The following is a 17,814-nucleotide window of genomic DNA, read 5'->3' on the forward strand; positions in this document are numbered from 1 at the left end:
AGGGGTCGTTACTGGGATGGGGGGGTCGTTACTGGGATCGGGGGGGGGGGGGGTTGTTACTGGGATCAGGGGTCGTTACTGGGATGGGGGGGTCGTTACTGGGATCAGGGGGGGTCGTTACTGGGAGGGGGGGGTCGTTACTGGGATGGGGGGGTCGTTACTGGGATCAGGGGTCGTTACTGGGATGGGGGGTCGTTACTGGGATCGGGGGGGTCGTTACTGGGATGGGGGGTCGTTACTGGGATGGGGGGTCGTTACTGGGATGGCAGCAGCAGGAGCGGGTTGTGGGGGAGGGAACTGGGAGCTGCTGGTTTTAACTGGGAGCGGCCCCGCCCCCCCCCACCCCCCCCACCCCCTCCCGGGCGGGTTGGGAAACGGTGGGAAAGGTGACGGGGGGACTGGGATGAACTGGGAGGGACTGGGGTGAACTGGGAGGGACTGGGTGAACTGGGAGGGACTGGGGTGAACTGGGAGGGACTGGGGAGCACTGGTATGAACTGGGGGGCACTGGGAGGGACTGGGGGGTATTGGGGTGAACTGGGAGAGCACTGGGAGGGATTGGGGAGCACTGGGATGAACTGGGGGGTATTGGGATGAACTGGGGGGCACTGGGGAGCATTGGGGTGAACTGGGAGGGACTGGGGGGCACTGGGGAGCACTGGGATGAACTGGGGGCACTGGGAGGGACTGGGGGGTATTGGGGTGAACTGGGGGGCACTGGGAGGGACTGGGGGCACTGGGAGGGACTGGGGGGCACTGGGATGAACTGGGGGCACTGGGATGAACTGGGGGCACTGGGAGGGACTGGGGGGCACTGGGAGGGACTGGGGGCACTGGGCTGAACTGGGAGTTTATTGGTTATTTACAGGCAGTCACATGTAGTTCCGGGGGGTGTGGGGGGGGTGTCACCCCCAGGGGTCCCAGGACACTGCGGGGGACACTGGGGACATTGGGGACCCCGGTGTCACTGGGCAGACTGGGGGGACACTGGGGACACTGGGGGGACATTGGGGGACCCCAGGGGACACTGGGGGGACACAGCGACCCCAGTGTCACTGGGCAGACTGGGGGGACAGTGGGGGACACTGGTGACACTGGGGGGGTCACAAGGACCCCAGGGGACCCCGGTGTCACTGGGGGGACACTGGGGGGACACTGGGGACACTGGGGGGGTCACAGGGACCCGGTGTCACTGGGGGGACAGTGGTGACACTGGGGGGGTCACAGGGACCCGGTGTCACTGGGGGGACACTGGGGACACTGGGGGGGTCACAGGGGCCCGGTGTCACTGGGGGGACACTGGGGACACTGGGGGGGTCACAGGGGCCCGGTGTCACTGGGGGGACACTGGGGGGACACTGGGGGGGTCACAGGGACCCGGTGTCACTGGGGGGACACTGGGGGGACACTGGGGGGGTCACAGGGACCCGGTGTCACTGGGGGGACAGTGGTGACACTGGGGGGGTCACAGGGACCCGGTGTCACTGGGGGGACTGGGGGGACAGTGGTGACACTGGGGGGGTCACAGGGGCCCGGTGTCACTGGGCAGACTGGGGGGACACTGGGGGGGTCACAGGGACCCGGTGTCACTGGGGGGACACTGGTGACACTGGGGGGGTCACAGGGGCCTGGTGTCACTGGGCAGACTGGGGGGACACTGGGGGGGTCACAGGGGCCCGGTGTCACTGGGCAGACTGGGGGGACACTGGTGACACTGGGGGGGTCACAGGGACCCGGTGTCACTGGGGGGACACTGGTGACAGTGGGGGGGTCACAGGGGCCCGGTGTCACTGGGGGGACACTGGGGACAGTGGGGGGGTCACAGGGGCCCGGTGTCACTGGGCAGACTGGGGGGACTGGGCCACCCCCCCGTTGCTCCTGGTGCCGGGGGGGGGCTGGGGGCTGTCCCCGGCGGGGGCGGGGGGGGACAGCTGGGGGCCGGGGGGGGCCTTGGCGTCGCCGGCGGGGGGCAGGGACACCACGATGTACTTCTGCACGCTGCCGGCCACCCCGCTGACGGTGGCGCTGGGGACCGTGGGGGCGGCCGACACCAGTTTGACCACGGGCTGCACGCTGGGGACACTGGGGACGCTGGTGGTGACCGGGGAGGTGGCGGCGGGAGCCGGGCTGGTGCTGAACGTGATCACCTGGGACACGGGGACACGGGGACAGGGGGGATACAGGGATACGGGGACAGGGGGACATGGCGAACAATTAGGGCACATGAGGATGTTGGGGACATGGGGGAAACGTGTCCCCTCCCTCTGCATGTCCCCCGTGTTGTGTCCCCATGTCCCCATTTCCCTTCTGTGTCCCCCATGGCCCCATATCCCATGTCCACCCTGTGTCCCCAGGACCCCTGTGCCCCCCATGGCCCCATATCCCCCACTTCTTCCCATTATCCCCAATGTCCCCCTGTGCCCCCCATGTCCTCGTGTCCCCATATCCCCCCATTTCTTCCCAGTGTCCCCAATGTCCCCATATCCCCCATGTCCCCCTGTGCCCCCATGTCCCCACGTCCCCATTATCCCCAATGTCCCCATATCCCCCATTATCCCCAGGTCCCCCTGTACCCCCCATGTCCTCGTGTCCCCACGTCCCCCATTATCCCCAGTGTCCCCTTGTGCCCCCATGTCCCCATATCCCCCCAGTGTCCCCAATGTCCCCATATCCCCCATTATCCCCAGTGTCCCCCTGTGCCCCCATGTCCCCATATCCCCCCATTGTCCCCCATGTCCCCATATCCCCCATTGTCCCCATTGTCCCCAGTGTCCCCGATGTCCCCGATGTCCCCAGGGTCCCGTACCTGCTGTGACGCGCTGGTCCCCGATGCCGAGGACATGACGATGAACTTGGTGGGGGGAGGGGAGGGCTGGGTGGGCGTGGCCGGCCGGGACATGACGGGCAGGGTGATGGCGCCGGGGACCTTGATGATGCCGGGGGGGGGCACCCGGGCGGGGGGGCCCCCCTGACCCTGGGGGGCCTGGGTCAAGGTCAGCGTGGGCCGGGGCTGCGGGGACAATGGGGACAGTGAGGGGACATGGGGGCAATGGGGACAATGGGGTAAATGGGGACAATGGGGACACGGGGGCAATGGGGACAGTGAGGGGACATTGGGGACAATGGGGTAAATGGGGACACGGGGGCAATGGGGACACGGGGGCAATGGGGACAGTGAGGGGACATGGGGGCAATGGGGACAATGGGGTAAATGGGGACAATGGGGTAAATGGGGACAATGGGACAGTGAGGGGACAATGGGGACAATGGGGTAAATGGGGTAAATGGGGACACGGGGGCAATGGGGACAGTGAGGGGACATTGGGGACAATGGGGTAAATGGGGACACGGGGACAATGGGGACAGTGAGGGGACATGGGGGCAATGGGGACAGTGAGGGGACACAGGGGCAATGGGGACATTGGGACAGTGAGGGGACAATGGGGTAAATGGGGACAATGGGGACACGGGGGCAATGGGGACAGTGAGGGGACATTGGGGACAATGGGGTAAATGGGGACACTGAGGGGACATGGGGGCAATGGGGACATTGTGGGCAATGAGGGGACATCGGGCCAGTGAGGGGACAATGGGGGCATGGGGGACAACAGGGGCAACGGGGGCAGTGAGGGGACATTGGGGACAATGGGGACAATGGGGTAAATGGGACAGTGAGGGGACAATGGGGTAAATGGGGACAATAGGGACATTGGGGCAATGGGGACAATGTGGGGACAATGGGGCAGTTCAATGTCCCCTCATTGTCACCTTAATGTTCCCCCACTGTCCCCTTATTGTCCCCTCAACGTCAACCAATCGTCCCCTCAATGTCCCCTTACCACCCCCCCCACGTCCCCTTATGTCCCCTCAACGTCACCTCCACATCACCCTGTCCCCCCGCGTCCCCCCGTGTCCCCAGTCCCACCCGGTCAATGGTTCCGTGGGGGCTTCACCACGTGAGCCCGGAGCAACGTGACCCCCCCGTGTCCCCCCCCCGTGTCCTCCCCCGTGTCCCCAATGTCCCCAATGTCCCCAGTGTCCCCCCCCGTGTCCCCAATGTCCCCGTGTCACCTGTGTGATGGTGAGGGTGGTGCGGTTGACCTGCTGGGCCTGCATGGCGGCCTGTGCCCGGGCCTTCACCACGGTCCCCCCCGTGTCCCCCCCCGGTGTCCCCCGTGTCCTCCCCCCGTGTCCCCAGTGTCCCCCCCCGTGTCCCCGTGTCCCCAATGTCCCCCCCTGTGTCACCCCCAGTGTCCCCCCCGTGTCCCCATGTCCCCGTGTCCCCGTGTCACCTGTGTGATGGTGAGGGTGGTGCGGTTGACCTGCTGGGCCTGCATGGCGGCCTGTGCCCGGGCCTTCACCATGGTCCCCCCTGTGTCCCCAATGTCCCCCCCCGTGTCCCCAATGTCCCCCCCGGTGTCCCCAGTGTCCCCATGTCCCCGTGTCACCTGTGTGATGGTGAGGGTGGTGCGGTTGACCTGCTGGGCCTGCATGGCGGCCTGTGCCCGGGCCTTCACCACGTGTGCGCACAGCGTGGCCCCCAGGAAGCCGAAGTCGCTCTTGTAGGAGTCGGGGGTGTCGGGGGGGGGGCGCACCTTGGCCAGCACGGGGGCACAGTGCTTCTGTGGGGACACATGGGGACACATGGGGACATGGGGACACAGTGCTTCTGTGGGGACAGTATGGGGACATTATGGGGACACAGTGCTTCTGTGGGGACATTGTGGGGACATTGTGGGGACATGGGGGCACAGTGCTTCTGTGGGGACACATGGGGACATTATGGGGACACATGGGGACATGGGGACAATGGGGACAATGGGGACACAGTGCTTCTGTGGGGACACATGGGGACATGGGGACACATGGGGACAATGGGGACATGGGGACACATGGGGACATGGGGACACATGGGGACATGGGGGCGCAGTGCTTCTGTGGGGACACATGGGGACATGGGGACAATGGTGACATGGGGACAATGGTGACATGGGGACACAGTGCTTCTGTGGGGACATTATGGGGACATGGGGACAATGGTGACATGGGGACAATGGTGACATGGGGACACAGTGCTTCTGTGGGGACACATGGGGACATGGGGACACATGGGGACATGGGGACATGGGGACACATGGGGACAATGGTGACATGGGGACACATGGGGACATGGGGACATGGGGACACATGGGGACAATGGTGACATGGGGACACAGTGCTTCTGTGGGGACATTATGGGGACATGGGGACAATGGGGACAGGGGGACACATGGGGACAATGGGGACATGGGGGCGCAGTGCTTCTGTGGGGACATGGGGACACATGGGGACATGGGGACAATGGGGACACATGGGGACACATGGGGACACAGTGCTTCTGTGGGGACATTATGGGGACAATGGGGACACATGGGGACAATGGGGTGACAATGGGGACACAACCCAGCCCCGGTGTCCCCCCCAGCCCCCCACAAAACCACAGTTTTGGGTGGAAAAGCCTCAAGTGGCCCCGGTGCCGCCATTTTGTGTTTTGAGGTGATTCTGGCGCCATTTTGAGTTTTGAGGCGATTTTGGCGCCATTTTGAGTTTTGAGGCGATTTTGGCGCCATTTTGAGTTTTGAGGCGATTTTGGCGCCATTTTGTGTTTTGAGCTGATTTTGAGAGAATTTTGACGCACCCATTTTGTGTTTTGGGGCCATTTTGGTGCCATTTTACATTTTGAGGCGATTTTGGCGCCATTTCGTGTTTCGAGGTAAATTTTATGTCCCTATTTGAGGTTTTGAGGTGATTTTGGCACCATTTTGTGTTTTGAGGCGGTTTTGGCGCCATTTTGGCACCACCATTTTGTGTTCTGAGGCCATTTTGGCGCCGCCATTTTGTGGCCATTCTGAAGCCATTTTGGCACCATTTTGTGGCCATTTTGGCGCCATTTTGTGGCCATTTTGGCGCCATTTTGCGGCCATTCTGGCGGGATTTTGGTCCCATTTTGCGTTCTGAGGCGATTCCGGCGCCATTTTGAGGCCATTTTGGTGCCATTTTGCATTCTGAGGCCATTTTGGCGCCATTTTGAGGCCATTCTGAGGCCATTTTGGCCCCATTTTGCATCCTAAGGGGATTCCGGCGCCATTTTGCGTCCTGAGGCCATTTTGGCGCCATTTTGTGGCCATTCTGAGGCCATTTTGGCGCCATTTTGTGGCCATTCTGAGGCCATTTTGGCGCCATTTTGTGGCCATTTTGGCCCCATTTTGCCTTCTGAGGCGATTCCGGCACCATTTTGTGTTCTGAGGCCATTTTGCCACCATTTTGAGGCCATTTTGCCACCATTTTGCGTTCTGAGGCCTTTCTGGCGCCATTTTGGTGCCACTTTGTGTCCTGAGGCCATTTTGAAGCCATTTTGGCACCATTTTGTGGCCATTCTGTGGCCATTTTGGCCCCATTTTGCATTCTAAGGGGATTCCGGCGCCATTTTGCGTCCTGAGGCCATTTTGGCGCCATTTTGCCTTCTGAGGCAATTCCGGCGCTATTTTGCGTTCTGAGGCCATTTTGCCACCATTTTGAGGCCATTTTGCCACCATTTTACGTTCTGAGGCCTTTCCGGCGCCATTTTGGTGCCACTTTGCGTCCTGAGGCCATTTTGGCGCCGCCATTTTGCGGCCAATTCAGGCGCCATTTTGTGGCCAATTCCGGCGCCATTTTGCGGCGGTTCCGGCGCCATTTTGCGGCGGCTCCGTGTCCCCGCGGTGTCCCCGCGGTGTCCCCGCGGTGTCCCCGGTACCAGCAGCAGCGTCTGCACGTGGTCGGCCCCGATCTTGTCGATGTTGCTGACGACGGGACCCTCCAGAATGTTCCGGATGCGCTCGCCCTCCGCCTGCAGCCGCGGCAGGATCAGCGTCTTGATCACCTGAGGGGACATTGGGGACACCGAGGGGACATCGAGGGGGATATTAAAGGGACATCGGGGACACCGAGGGGACATCGGGGACATCGAAGGGACATCGGGGACACCGAGGACATTGGGGACATTGAGGGGACATTGGGGACATTGAGGGGACACCGAGGGGACACCGAGGGGGATATTAAAGGGACATTGGGGACATCGAGGGGACACCGAGGGGGACATTAAAGGGACATTGGGGACATCGAGGGGACACCGAGGGGACATCGGGGACACCGAGGGGACACCGAGGGGGATATTAAAGGGACATTAAGGTGACAATAAGAGGACATTAAGGGGACATTGAGGGGGATATTAAAGGGACATTAAGGTGACATTGAGGGGACATTAAGGGGACACTGAGGGGGATATTGGGGGGACATTAAGGTGACACTGAGGAGGATATTAGAGGGACATTGGGGGGACATTAAGGTGACATTGTGGGGACACTGGGGGAATGATGGGGGGACACTGAGGTGACAACAGGAGGACATTAAGGGGACATTGAGGGGATGTTGGGGGGACATTGAGGGGACATGAAGGGGATATTAAAGGGACATGGGGGGACATTAAGGTGACAATAAGAGGACATTAAGAGGACACTGAAGGGACATTGGGGACATTAAGAGAACATTAAGGGGACATTGAGGGGATGTTGGGGGGACATTGAGGGGACAATACGAGGACATTAAGGGGACATTGGGGGGACAATAAGAGGACATTGAGGGATATTAAAGGGACGTTTTGGGGACATTAATGGGACATTGAGGGGAACACCAAAGAGACATTTAAGGGGACATTAATAGGACACTGGGGGGACATCAAAGGGACACTGCGGGGACATTAAGGGGACCATTGAGGGGATGTGACACTGTGGGGACACTGTGGGGCGGCTGTGGGGCTGGGGGGACACGCGTCCCCCATTAATCCCAATTAACCCCCATTGATCCCCAAGAGCTGCAGCACCAGCTGCCCCTCCCTCCCCAAACCCCGCCCCTTTTGGCCCCGCCCCTCGAAGCTCCACCCCCTAGACACTCCACCCCTTTAACCCCCATTGACCCCCATTGATCCCCAAGAGCTGCAGCACCAGCATCCCCACTCCATCCTCCCCATTGGTCCTCCCCAAACCCCGCCCCTTTTGGGCCCTGCCCCTCGAAGCTCCACCCCCTAGAGACTCCACCCCTTTAATCCCCATTAACCCCCATTGACCCCTATGAGCTGCAGCACCAGCATCCCCACTCCATCCCCCCCATTGGTCCTCCCCAAACCCCGCCCCTTTTAGGCCCTGCCCCTCAAAGCTCCACCCCCTAGAGACTCCACCCCTTTAACCCCCATTGACCCCCAAGAGCTGCAGCACCAGCATCCCCACTCCATCCTCCCCATTGGTCCTCCCCAAACCCCGCCCCTTTTGGGCCCCACCCCTCGAAGCTCCACCCCCTAGACACTCACGTCAGGGCCCAGCTCCGCCAGCCCCGCGATGGAGCCGTAACGCGTCGTCCAGGGGGTCTTGTCGTCCACCCAGCTCTGCGGAGACAATGCGGGAATCTATGGGGCTGCCCACATCCTGAGCCCTGACCATCGATCTGAGCCACAGATCCTGAGCCACCTGCCCATCCTGACCCACAGATCTGACCACATCCTGACCCACAGATCTGCCCCACATCCTGACCCACAGATCTGAACCACATCATCCTGACCCAGATCTGCCCCACATCCTGACCCACAGATCTGAACCACATCATCCTGACCCACAGATCTGCCCCACATCCTGACCCACAGATCTGAACCACATCATCCTGACCCAGATCTGCCCCACATCCTGACCCACAGATCTGCCCCACATCCTGACCCACAGATCTGCCCCACATCCTGACCCACAGATCTGAACCACATCCTGACCCACAGATCTGAACCACATCATTCTGACCCATATCTGCCCCACATCCTGACCCACAGATCTGAACCACATCATCCTGACCCACATCTGCCCCACATCCTGACCCACAGATCTGAACCATATCATCCTGACCCACAGATCTGCCCCACATCCTGACCCACAGATCTGAACCACATCATCCTGACCCATATCTGCCCCACATCCTGACCCACAGATCTGAACCACATCATCCTGACCCATATCTGCCCCACATCCTGACCCACAGATCTGAACCACATCATCCTGACCCATATCTGCCCCACATCCTGACCCACAGATCTGCCCCACATCCTGACCCACAGATCTGCCCCACATCCTGACCCACAGATCTGAACCATATCGGACCCACAGTGCCCAGTCCTGACCCACATCCTGACCCACGGGGCTGAACCACAACCTGACCCATATCTGCCCCACATCCTGACCCACAGATCTGCCCCACATCCCCACAAGCTGCCCCACACTCTGGTGAAGGTTTTGGCCACCTGTGGCTGGACATTAATTGTGGGTGTATGTGAAGTTCTTGCAGAGCTGCCCCACCAGCCCCACAGCCCATCACCCCACAGCCTGCCCCATAACCTACCCCATAACCCCACAGCCTGCCCCATAACCTACCCCATAACCCCACAGCCTGCCCCATAACCCCACAGCCTGCCCCATAACCCCACAGCCTGCCCCATAACCTACCCCATAACCCCATAGCCTGCCCCATAACCCCATAGCCTGCCCCATAACCCCACAGCCTGCCCCATAACCTACCCCATAACCCCACAGCCCGCCCCACACCTTGGTGAAGGTCTTGGCCACGCGGGGCTGCACGTTGTTGGTGGTGGTGCTGAAGTTCTTGCAGAGCTGCGCCACCAGCCCCACAGCCCATAACCCCATAGCCTGCCCCATAACCCCATAGCCTGCCCCATAACCCCATAGCCTGCCCCATAACCCCATAGCCTGCCCCATAAGCTGTCCCATAACCCCATAGCCTGCCCCATAACCCCATAAGCTGCCCCACAAGCTGCCCCACACCTTGGTGAAGGTCTTGGCCACGCGGGGCTGCACGTTGTTGGTGGTGGTGCTGAAGTTCTTGCAGAGCTGCGCCACCAGCCCCACAGCCCATAACCCCATAGCCTGCCCCATAACCCCACAGCCTGCCCCATAACCCCACAGCCTGCCCCATAACCCCATAGCCTGCCCCATAACCCCATAGCCTGCCCCATAACCCCATAGCCTGCCCCACAGCCTGCCCCACACCTTGGTGAAGGTCTTGGCGACGCGGGGCTGCACGTTGTTGGTGGTGGTGCTGAAGTTCTTGCAGAGCTGCGCCACCAGCCGCGCGGCGAAGTCCCGCAGGGCCCAGTGGTTGTCGACGTCGGGGCGCAGGCAGAGCTGGCGGCTCACGATGCACGTCATGACGGCCGGGATCAGCTCGTGCAGCTGGGGACACGGGGACACAGGGACAATGGGGACAATGGGGGGCAATGGGGGCACGGGGACAACGGGGACAATGGGGGGCGATGGGGACACGGGGACAACGGGGACAATGGGGACAATGGGGGGCGATGGGGACACAGGGGACAATGGGGACGTTGGGGACAATGGGGGGCGATGGGGACACGGGGACAACGGGGACAATGGGGACAATGGGGGGCGATGGGGACACAGGGGACAATGGGGACGTTGGGGACAATGGGGGGCGATGGGGGCACGGGGACAACGGGGACAATGGGGACAATGGGGGGCGATGGGGACACAGGGGACAATGGGGACGTTGGGGACAATGGGGGGCAATGGGGGCACGGGGACAATGGGGACATTGGGGGCAATGGGGGGCAATGGGGGCAACAGGGACACAGGGGACAACGGGGATGTTGGGGACACAGGGACAATGGGGACGTTGGGGACAATGGGGGGCGATGGGGACACGGGGACAACGGGGACAATGGGGACAATGGGGGGCGATGGGGACACGGGGACAACGGGGACAATGGGGACAATGGGGACAACGGGGACACAGGGGACGACGGGAGGTTGGGGACACAGGGGACAACACAGGGTGATGGGGGGCGATGGGGACAATGGAGACACAGGGGACAATGGGGGGTGATGGGGACAACAGGGGGCGATGGGGACAATGGGGGCAACAGGGAGGTTGGGGGCATTGGGGACAATGGGGAGGTTGGGGGCATTGGGGGCAATGGGGACAACGGGGACACAGGGGACACTGGGGACAATGGGGGGCGACGGGGACAATGGGGACACAGGGGGCAATGGGGGGCGATGGGGACAATGGAGACACAGGGGACAATGGGGACAACGGGGAGGTTGGGGACAATGGGGGCAATGGGGAGGTTGGGGGGCAATGGGGACAACGGGGGATGTTGAGGGGGGACGGGGGGGGACACTCACGTATTTCTCCAGGTACAGAGTGGGATTGTCCATTAGGGGACATTGGGAGAACATTGGGGGATATAGGGGGACATTGTGGGACACGGGGTGACACTGGGGACACTGGGGACACACGGTGACCCATGGGGACACAAGGGGACACTGGGGGACACACAGTGACCCATGGGGACACTGGGGACATGGGGGGACACACGGTGACCCATGGGGACACTGGGGGACACTGGGGGACACATGGTGACACACGGTGACCCATGGCGACACGGGGTGACACTGGGGACACTGGGGGACACATGGTGACCCATGGGGACACGGGGGGACACGGGGGGGACACGGGGGGGACACGGGGGGGACACGGGGGGGACACACGGTGACCCATGGGGACACTGGGGACACTGGGGACATGGGGGACACAGGGGACAGGTGCCCCTCACGTATTTCTCCAGGTAGAGCGTGGGGTTGTCCATGAGCGCCTTCACCATGCGCATCAGGTAGATGAGCAGCGCCAGGTTGTTCTGCACCACGTTCACTCGCACCTTGGGGACGAGACGCGTGTCACCGGCCCGGGGCACGCTCTGGGGTGTCACCCGCTCTGGGGTGTCACCCGCTCTGGGGTGTCACCCGCTCTGGGGACGCTCTGGGGTGTCACCCGCTCTGGGGACACCGTGTCACCCGCTCTGGGGTGTCACCCGCTCTGGGGACACCGTGTCACCCGCTCTGGGGTGTCACCCGCTCTGGGGACGGTCTGGGGTGTCACCCGCTCTGGGGTGTCACCCGCTCTGGGGACACCGTGTCACCCACTCTGGGGTGTCACCCGCTCTGGGGACGGTCTGGGGTGTCACCCGCTCTGGGGTGTCACCCGCTCTGGGGACGGTCTGGGGTGTCACCCGCTCTGGGGTGTCACCCGCTCTGGGGACACCGTGTCAGCCGCTCTGGGGACACCGTGTCAGCCGCTCTGGGGACGCTCTGGGGTGTCACCCGCTCTGGGGACGCTCTGGGGTGTCACCCGCTCTGGGGTGTCACCCGCTCTGGGGTGTCACCCGCTCTGGGGACACCGTGTCACCCGCTCTGGGGACACCAGGGACTCACCCCCTCGGAGATGAAGGTGCTGAAGCGCGGGAGCATCTGGTACAGGCCGGGGTCGGTGGCGATGCTCTGCAGGGCCTCCTGGGGACAGGGGACACCGTTGGGGACATGTCAGGGGACAGGGGACACCCCGGGGGACAAGGGGACACACCAGGGGACACCTCCGGGGACAAGGGGACATCCTGGGGACACCCCGGGGGAGGACACGGGGGGTGACAGGGGGGACAATGGGGGGGTGACAGGTGACACTCACAGCGCATTTGGCCTCACAGGACCCCACGTGGGGACATGGGGGGTGACAGGGGGCACACGGGGGGTGACAAGTGACACTCACAGCGCGTTTGGCCTCGCAGGACCCCACGCAGGCCTCGGTGATCTCCTTGTAGTAGAGCTGCTGCTCCACTGACAGCTCGTGCACCCGCCGCGGCTTCAGCCGCACGCCCGCCGCCTCCTTCCCTGCCAACGGAGCCCCGCTAGACCCCCACGCCCCCCGGGACCCCCAACACCCCCCCTAACACCCCCCCCGGGACCCCCAAACCCCCCAACACCCCCCGGACCCCCAGACCCCCCCTAACACCCCACCCCGGGACCCCCAAACCCTCTTAACAGACCCCCCGGGACCCCCAAACCCCCTTAACACCCCCCCCGGGACCCCCAAACCCCCCTAACACCCCCCCGGGACCCACAAACCCCCCTAACACCCCCCCCCGGGACCCCCAAACCCCCCCAACACCCCCCCCGGGACCCCCAAACCCCCCTAACACCCCCCCGGGACCCCCAAACCCCCCCTAACACCAACCCGGGACCCCCAAACCCCCCCAACACCCCCCCCGGGACCCCCAAACCCCCCCAACACCCCCCCCGGGACCCCCAAACCCCCTTAACACCCCCCCGGGACCCCCAAACCCCCCTAACACCCCCCAGGACCTCCAAACCCCCTTAACACCCCAAACCCCACAGACCCCCCCCATTAACCTCCCCAGGACCCCCAAACCCCACAGACCCCCCCCATTAACCCCCCTGGGACCCCCAAACCCCCATTAACATCCCAAACCCCACAGACCCCCCCATTAACCCCCCATGGACCCCCAAACCCCACAGACCTCCTGTTAACCCCCCATGGACCCCCAAACCCCCCATGGACCCTCAAACCCCCCATTAACACCCCAGGGACCCCCAAGCCCCACAGACCCCCTATCAATCCCTGAGGGACCCCCAAACCCCCTAAGGACCCCCCAGTGACACCCCAAACACTATGGGAACCCCCAAACCCCACAGACCCCCTATTAACCCCCCCAGGGACCCCCCAAGGACTCCCCAAACCCTCCATGGACCCCCCCAAACCCCACACGGATGCCCCAAACACCCCAGGGACCCCCAAACCCCCCCCAGAGACCCCTCAAAAACCCCACAGACCCCCCCCCAAAATACCTTTTCCATCGGGGGGGGGCCCCCCATGTCCCTTCCCCTTGGGGGTCCCGTCCTCCTCCTGCCCCGGTTTGGTGGCCTTGAGCGGTTCGGTGGCCTCGGCCTTCTGCTGCTCCTTGGGGGCTGGGGGGGAAATTGGGGGTCAGACCCCCCCAAAAACCCCCACATTGGGGGGGACAGTGGGGTCAGACCCCCCAAAAAACCCCCATGGATGGGACAGGGGGGTCTGACCCCCCCAAAAAACCCCCACATGGGGGGGACAGTGGGGTCAGACCCCCGCAAAACACCCCCCTGAGGGGACAATGGGGTCACTCACCGGGGGGGGGATTTTCGGGGATCGCCGGTTGCACCCCCTCGATGCTGAGCCAATGGGCTGCGAATAAACGCGGCGTTATGAAACATAAATGCGTATTTTGTAATTAAACATTAAAGGTTTTGACACCAGAATCAGCTCAGGGGTCAAAATTGTGGCGTCAAAATCACCTCAGGGAATAAAATGGCGGGAAAATCACCTCAGGGAACAAAATGGCGGGAAAATCACCTCAGGGTGAAAATGGCGGGAAAATCACCTCAGGGAACAAAATGGCGGGAAAATCACCTCAGGGTGAAAATGGCGGGAAAATCACCTCAGGGAACAAAATGGCGACACTGGGGGCACCAATTTGGGGGTTTTTAACCTTAAATTCATGATATAATGGGAAAAAATGTACAAAAAGTGACTAATGTGAGAATTATCGATAAACAAAGTGACCCACCCCAAACTTCCTCAAAATGGCGGCGCCAGAATCACCTCAGGGAACAAAATGGCGGGAAAATCACCTCAGGGAACAAAATGGCACCAATTTTGGGTCTTTTAGCCTCGATTTCATGATATAACGGAGAAAAACGTATAAAAAGCAACTGATGTGAGGATTCTAAATTAACAGATTGACCCCAAACTGCCTCAAAATGGCGGCGCCAGAATCACCTCAGGGAACAAAATGGCGCCAGAATCACCTCAGGGAACAAAATGGCGCCAATTTTGGGAGTTATAGGCTCAATTTCATGATATAATAGAGGAAAATGTATAAAAAGCAACTGATATGAGGATTCTAAATTAACAGATTGACCCCCAAAGTGCCTCAAAATGGCGCCACCAGAATCACCTCAGGGCCCAAAATGGCGCCACCAAATCGCAATAAACCGACGCAAACACCCCCTCCCCGCACCCAAAATCGCGGGATTTCTCCCCAAAGCGGGGTCCCCACCCTTGAGACCCTTGAGACAGACGTCGAGGGGCACGCGGGGGAGGGGCGTGTTGATGATGTCACTCAGCTCCACCTCTTTTTCCTCGTAAAAATACAACTCGCGGGCCCCCGCCGCTGGCGTAGCGGAACGGGATGAACTCGGGCGCGTGGAACCCATAGAGGGGCTGGGGGGGGGGAAACGGGGGGTCAGGGGGACCCCAAAACCCCCCCAGCTTGTAGATGAGGGGGTGGGGATCCCCCCTAAATTTGGGGGGGTCGCTGGTACCTCCACGTTTTTGAGCTTGAGAGCGAAGTCGACGTCGCCCGTGGTGAGTTTGCGGCGTTTGCCCATGTGCATGAACTTGAGGGCGTCCTGGGGGGGGGAAATGGGGTACGGGGGGGTTAATGGGGATTTTGGGGGGTGTACAGGGGGGTTTTGGGGGGTCACAAGGGGGTTGTCACCCCCATTGTGCCCCAAATCTGGGGGGTTTGGGATCCTCTGGGGACCCAATTTGGGGGATTGGGGGGGGGGGGAGGAAAATGGGGGTACGGGGGGGTTAATGGGGATTTAGGGGGGTGTACAGGGGTTTTGGGGGTCACAAGGGGGTTTTGGGGGGTCACAAGGGGGTTGTCACCCCCATTGTGCCCCAAATCTGGGGGGTTTGGGATCCTCTGGGGACCCAATTTGGGGGATTGGGGGGGGATAAAAAGGGGGTACGGGGGGGTTAAAGGGGTTTTCAGGGGGTGTACAGGGGGTTTTTGGGGTCACATTAGAGGGGTTGGGGGGAAGTGGGGGGGGCATAAAAAGGGGAGTTTGGGGGTCAAAAGGGGAGTTTGGGGGGGTTGTCACCCTAAATCTGGGGGATTTGGGTCCTTCTGGGGACCCAATTTGGGGGGCGGGGGGGGGGACAAAAAGGGGGTACGGGGGGCGTTAAGGGGGGTTTGGGGGTGTACAAGAGGGTTGGGGGGGGTCACAAGGGGGTGTCACCCCCCATTGTGCCCCAAATCTGGGGGGTTTGGGATCCTCTGGGGACCCAATTTGGGGGATTGGGGGGGGGGATAAAAAATGGGGGTACAGGGGGGGGTTGGGGGTGTTAAGGGGTGCACAAGGGGGTTTGGGGGTGCACAAGGGGGTTTTGGGGGTGCACAAGGGGTTTGAGGGCATCACAAGGGGGTTGTCACCCCCCAATTGAGCCCCAAATCTGGGGGGTTTGGGTCCCTGTGGGTCACATCACTGTGAAATTCGGGGGTGATACCCCCCCAAATTTTGGGGGGGGGGGGGCTGAGTGGGGGGTCCCCCCCCTAATCCCCATCCCCATGTCCATTAATTGATAACCAGCAGGTCCCTGTCCTTGAACCTTCTAATTAATCCCCCCCAGGTACCATTGGCCTTCATGGTCTCCCATCCAAGTACTGACCGGGCCGACCCTGCTTAGCTTCCAGATCAGATACTCTCAGGCTAATATAACTGTATATATTTTATACATATGTATAAATATATACATTCCCCAATTATACCCTGATAGTATCCAAACTAAACCCTTTTTCTACGGTCACCCTGATGTCCCCCAGGTTCTCTTACCCACTACTGCTCCCTAACAGCTCATGTCCCCCTGTCCCCCCCCTGACCCCAGGGGTGTCCCCAACGCCCCCCCCCGTGTCCCCCACCTGGTCCCCACCTGGGCCACCTCCCTTGAGCCGGTAGGTCGCCTCCTCGGCCAGCAGCTGGCAGGTGTCCTCGGCCACCCCCAGCCCCAGCGCCTCGGCCATGGCGCGCAGCGACTCCGCCGGCAGCTGCGTGGGGCTGGGCTTGGCCTTCTTCTCCTCCGCCATGGCCGCTTCTCCTCCTCCTCCTCCCGCCGCCCCCAATAACCGGGGGGACCCCCCGGCCCCTCACGCCGCCTTCCCGCTTCCCGCCGCCGCCGCCATCTTGGCTCCTCCGCCCCCCTCAGCGCCAGGTCCTGCTCGGGGAGTGTGGCAGCGCGTTTAACCCCCCCCCCAAAAAAATAAACACCGACACCCCCGCACCCAAAACCGACCTTCCACATAAATCTCACCCCTCTATAGAGCGGAATGGAATTATCGCGATATTAAATGGAGATAAAAGCGTGGCGGAGGGGTTGAGCGCGGGTCACTATCGCCCTGACAGGACCTGCGAGATGGGCGTGGCTACGGGAGGGCGTGGCTACGGGAGGGCGTGGCTGCAAGGGCGCATGCGCGACGCGGCCGCTGTCGGGGTAACGGGGGTGGGTGGGAGAGGACCATTGGGGGGGCGTGGGGGGGGGATGGGGGGGGCGAGAGACCATCGGGGGGAGAAATGGGGGGCAGGAGAGACTATTGGGGAGGGGAAATGGGGGGGACACACCTATTGGGGGTACCGGGGGGAGATGGGGGGGTAGGAGAGACCATTGTGGGGAGAAATGGGGGGTGGGACAGACCACTGGGGCAATGGGGGGGACCGTTGGGGAGAGAAATGGGGGGTGGGACAGACCATTGGGGTGCGGTGGGGGGGGATACCATTGTGGTCTCCCCCACCGTTCCCCTCCCCCATTCCCCCCAGGGCCATCGTGACCCCAACGACCTGTGACCATCAGCACCTCATTGGGACCCCCAAAAACTCCCCTAGAACCCCCAAACCCCCCTAGAACCCCCAAACCCCCCTAGAACCCCCCAACCCCCCCCCTAGAACCTCCAAAGCCCCCCTAGAACCCCCTAACCCCCCCCTAGAACCCCCAGGACCCCCAAACCCCATCAGGACCCCCAAAACCCCCCATAGAAACCCCAACCCCCCCCCCCCCAGAACA

General features: G+C 61.9%; 1 protein-coding gene across 1 annotated transcript; it reads right to left on the reverse strand.

Moving 5' to 3' along the window:
* Positions 1-831: 831 nt before the first annotated feature.
* On the reverse strand, positions 832-16,902 carry TAF6 (TATA-box binding protein associated factor 6). The gene is given in 16 exon segments (XM_065044201.1): positions 832-2,147; positions 2,807-3,010; positions 4,449-4,622; positions 6,776-6,901; positions 8,384-8,458; positions 10,119-10,301; positions 11,705-11,806; positions 12,360-12,437; positions 12,691-12,812; positions 13,788-13,907; positions 14,101-14,157; positions 15,041-15,134; positions 15,136-15,195; positions 15,297-15,383; positions 16,690-16,701; positions 16,703-16,902. Coding segments are annotated over 16 exon segments (1,947 nt in total). The 5' UTR covers positions 16,844-16,902; the 3' UTR covers positions 832-1,835.
* Between the last annotated feature and the right edge of the window lie 912 nt (positions 16,903-17,814).

The sequence above is a fragment of the Columba livia genome, chromosome 33 (genome assembly GCF_036013475.1).
Source record: "Columba livia isolate bColLiv1 breed racing homer chromosome 33, bColLiv1.pat.W.v2, whole genome shotgun sequence".
Taxonomy (NCBI): domain Eukaryota; kingdom Metazoa; phylum Chordata; class Aves; order Columbiformes; family Columbidae; genus Columba; species Columba livia.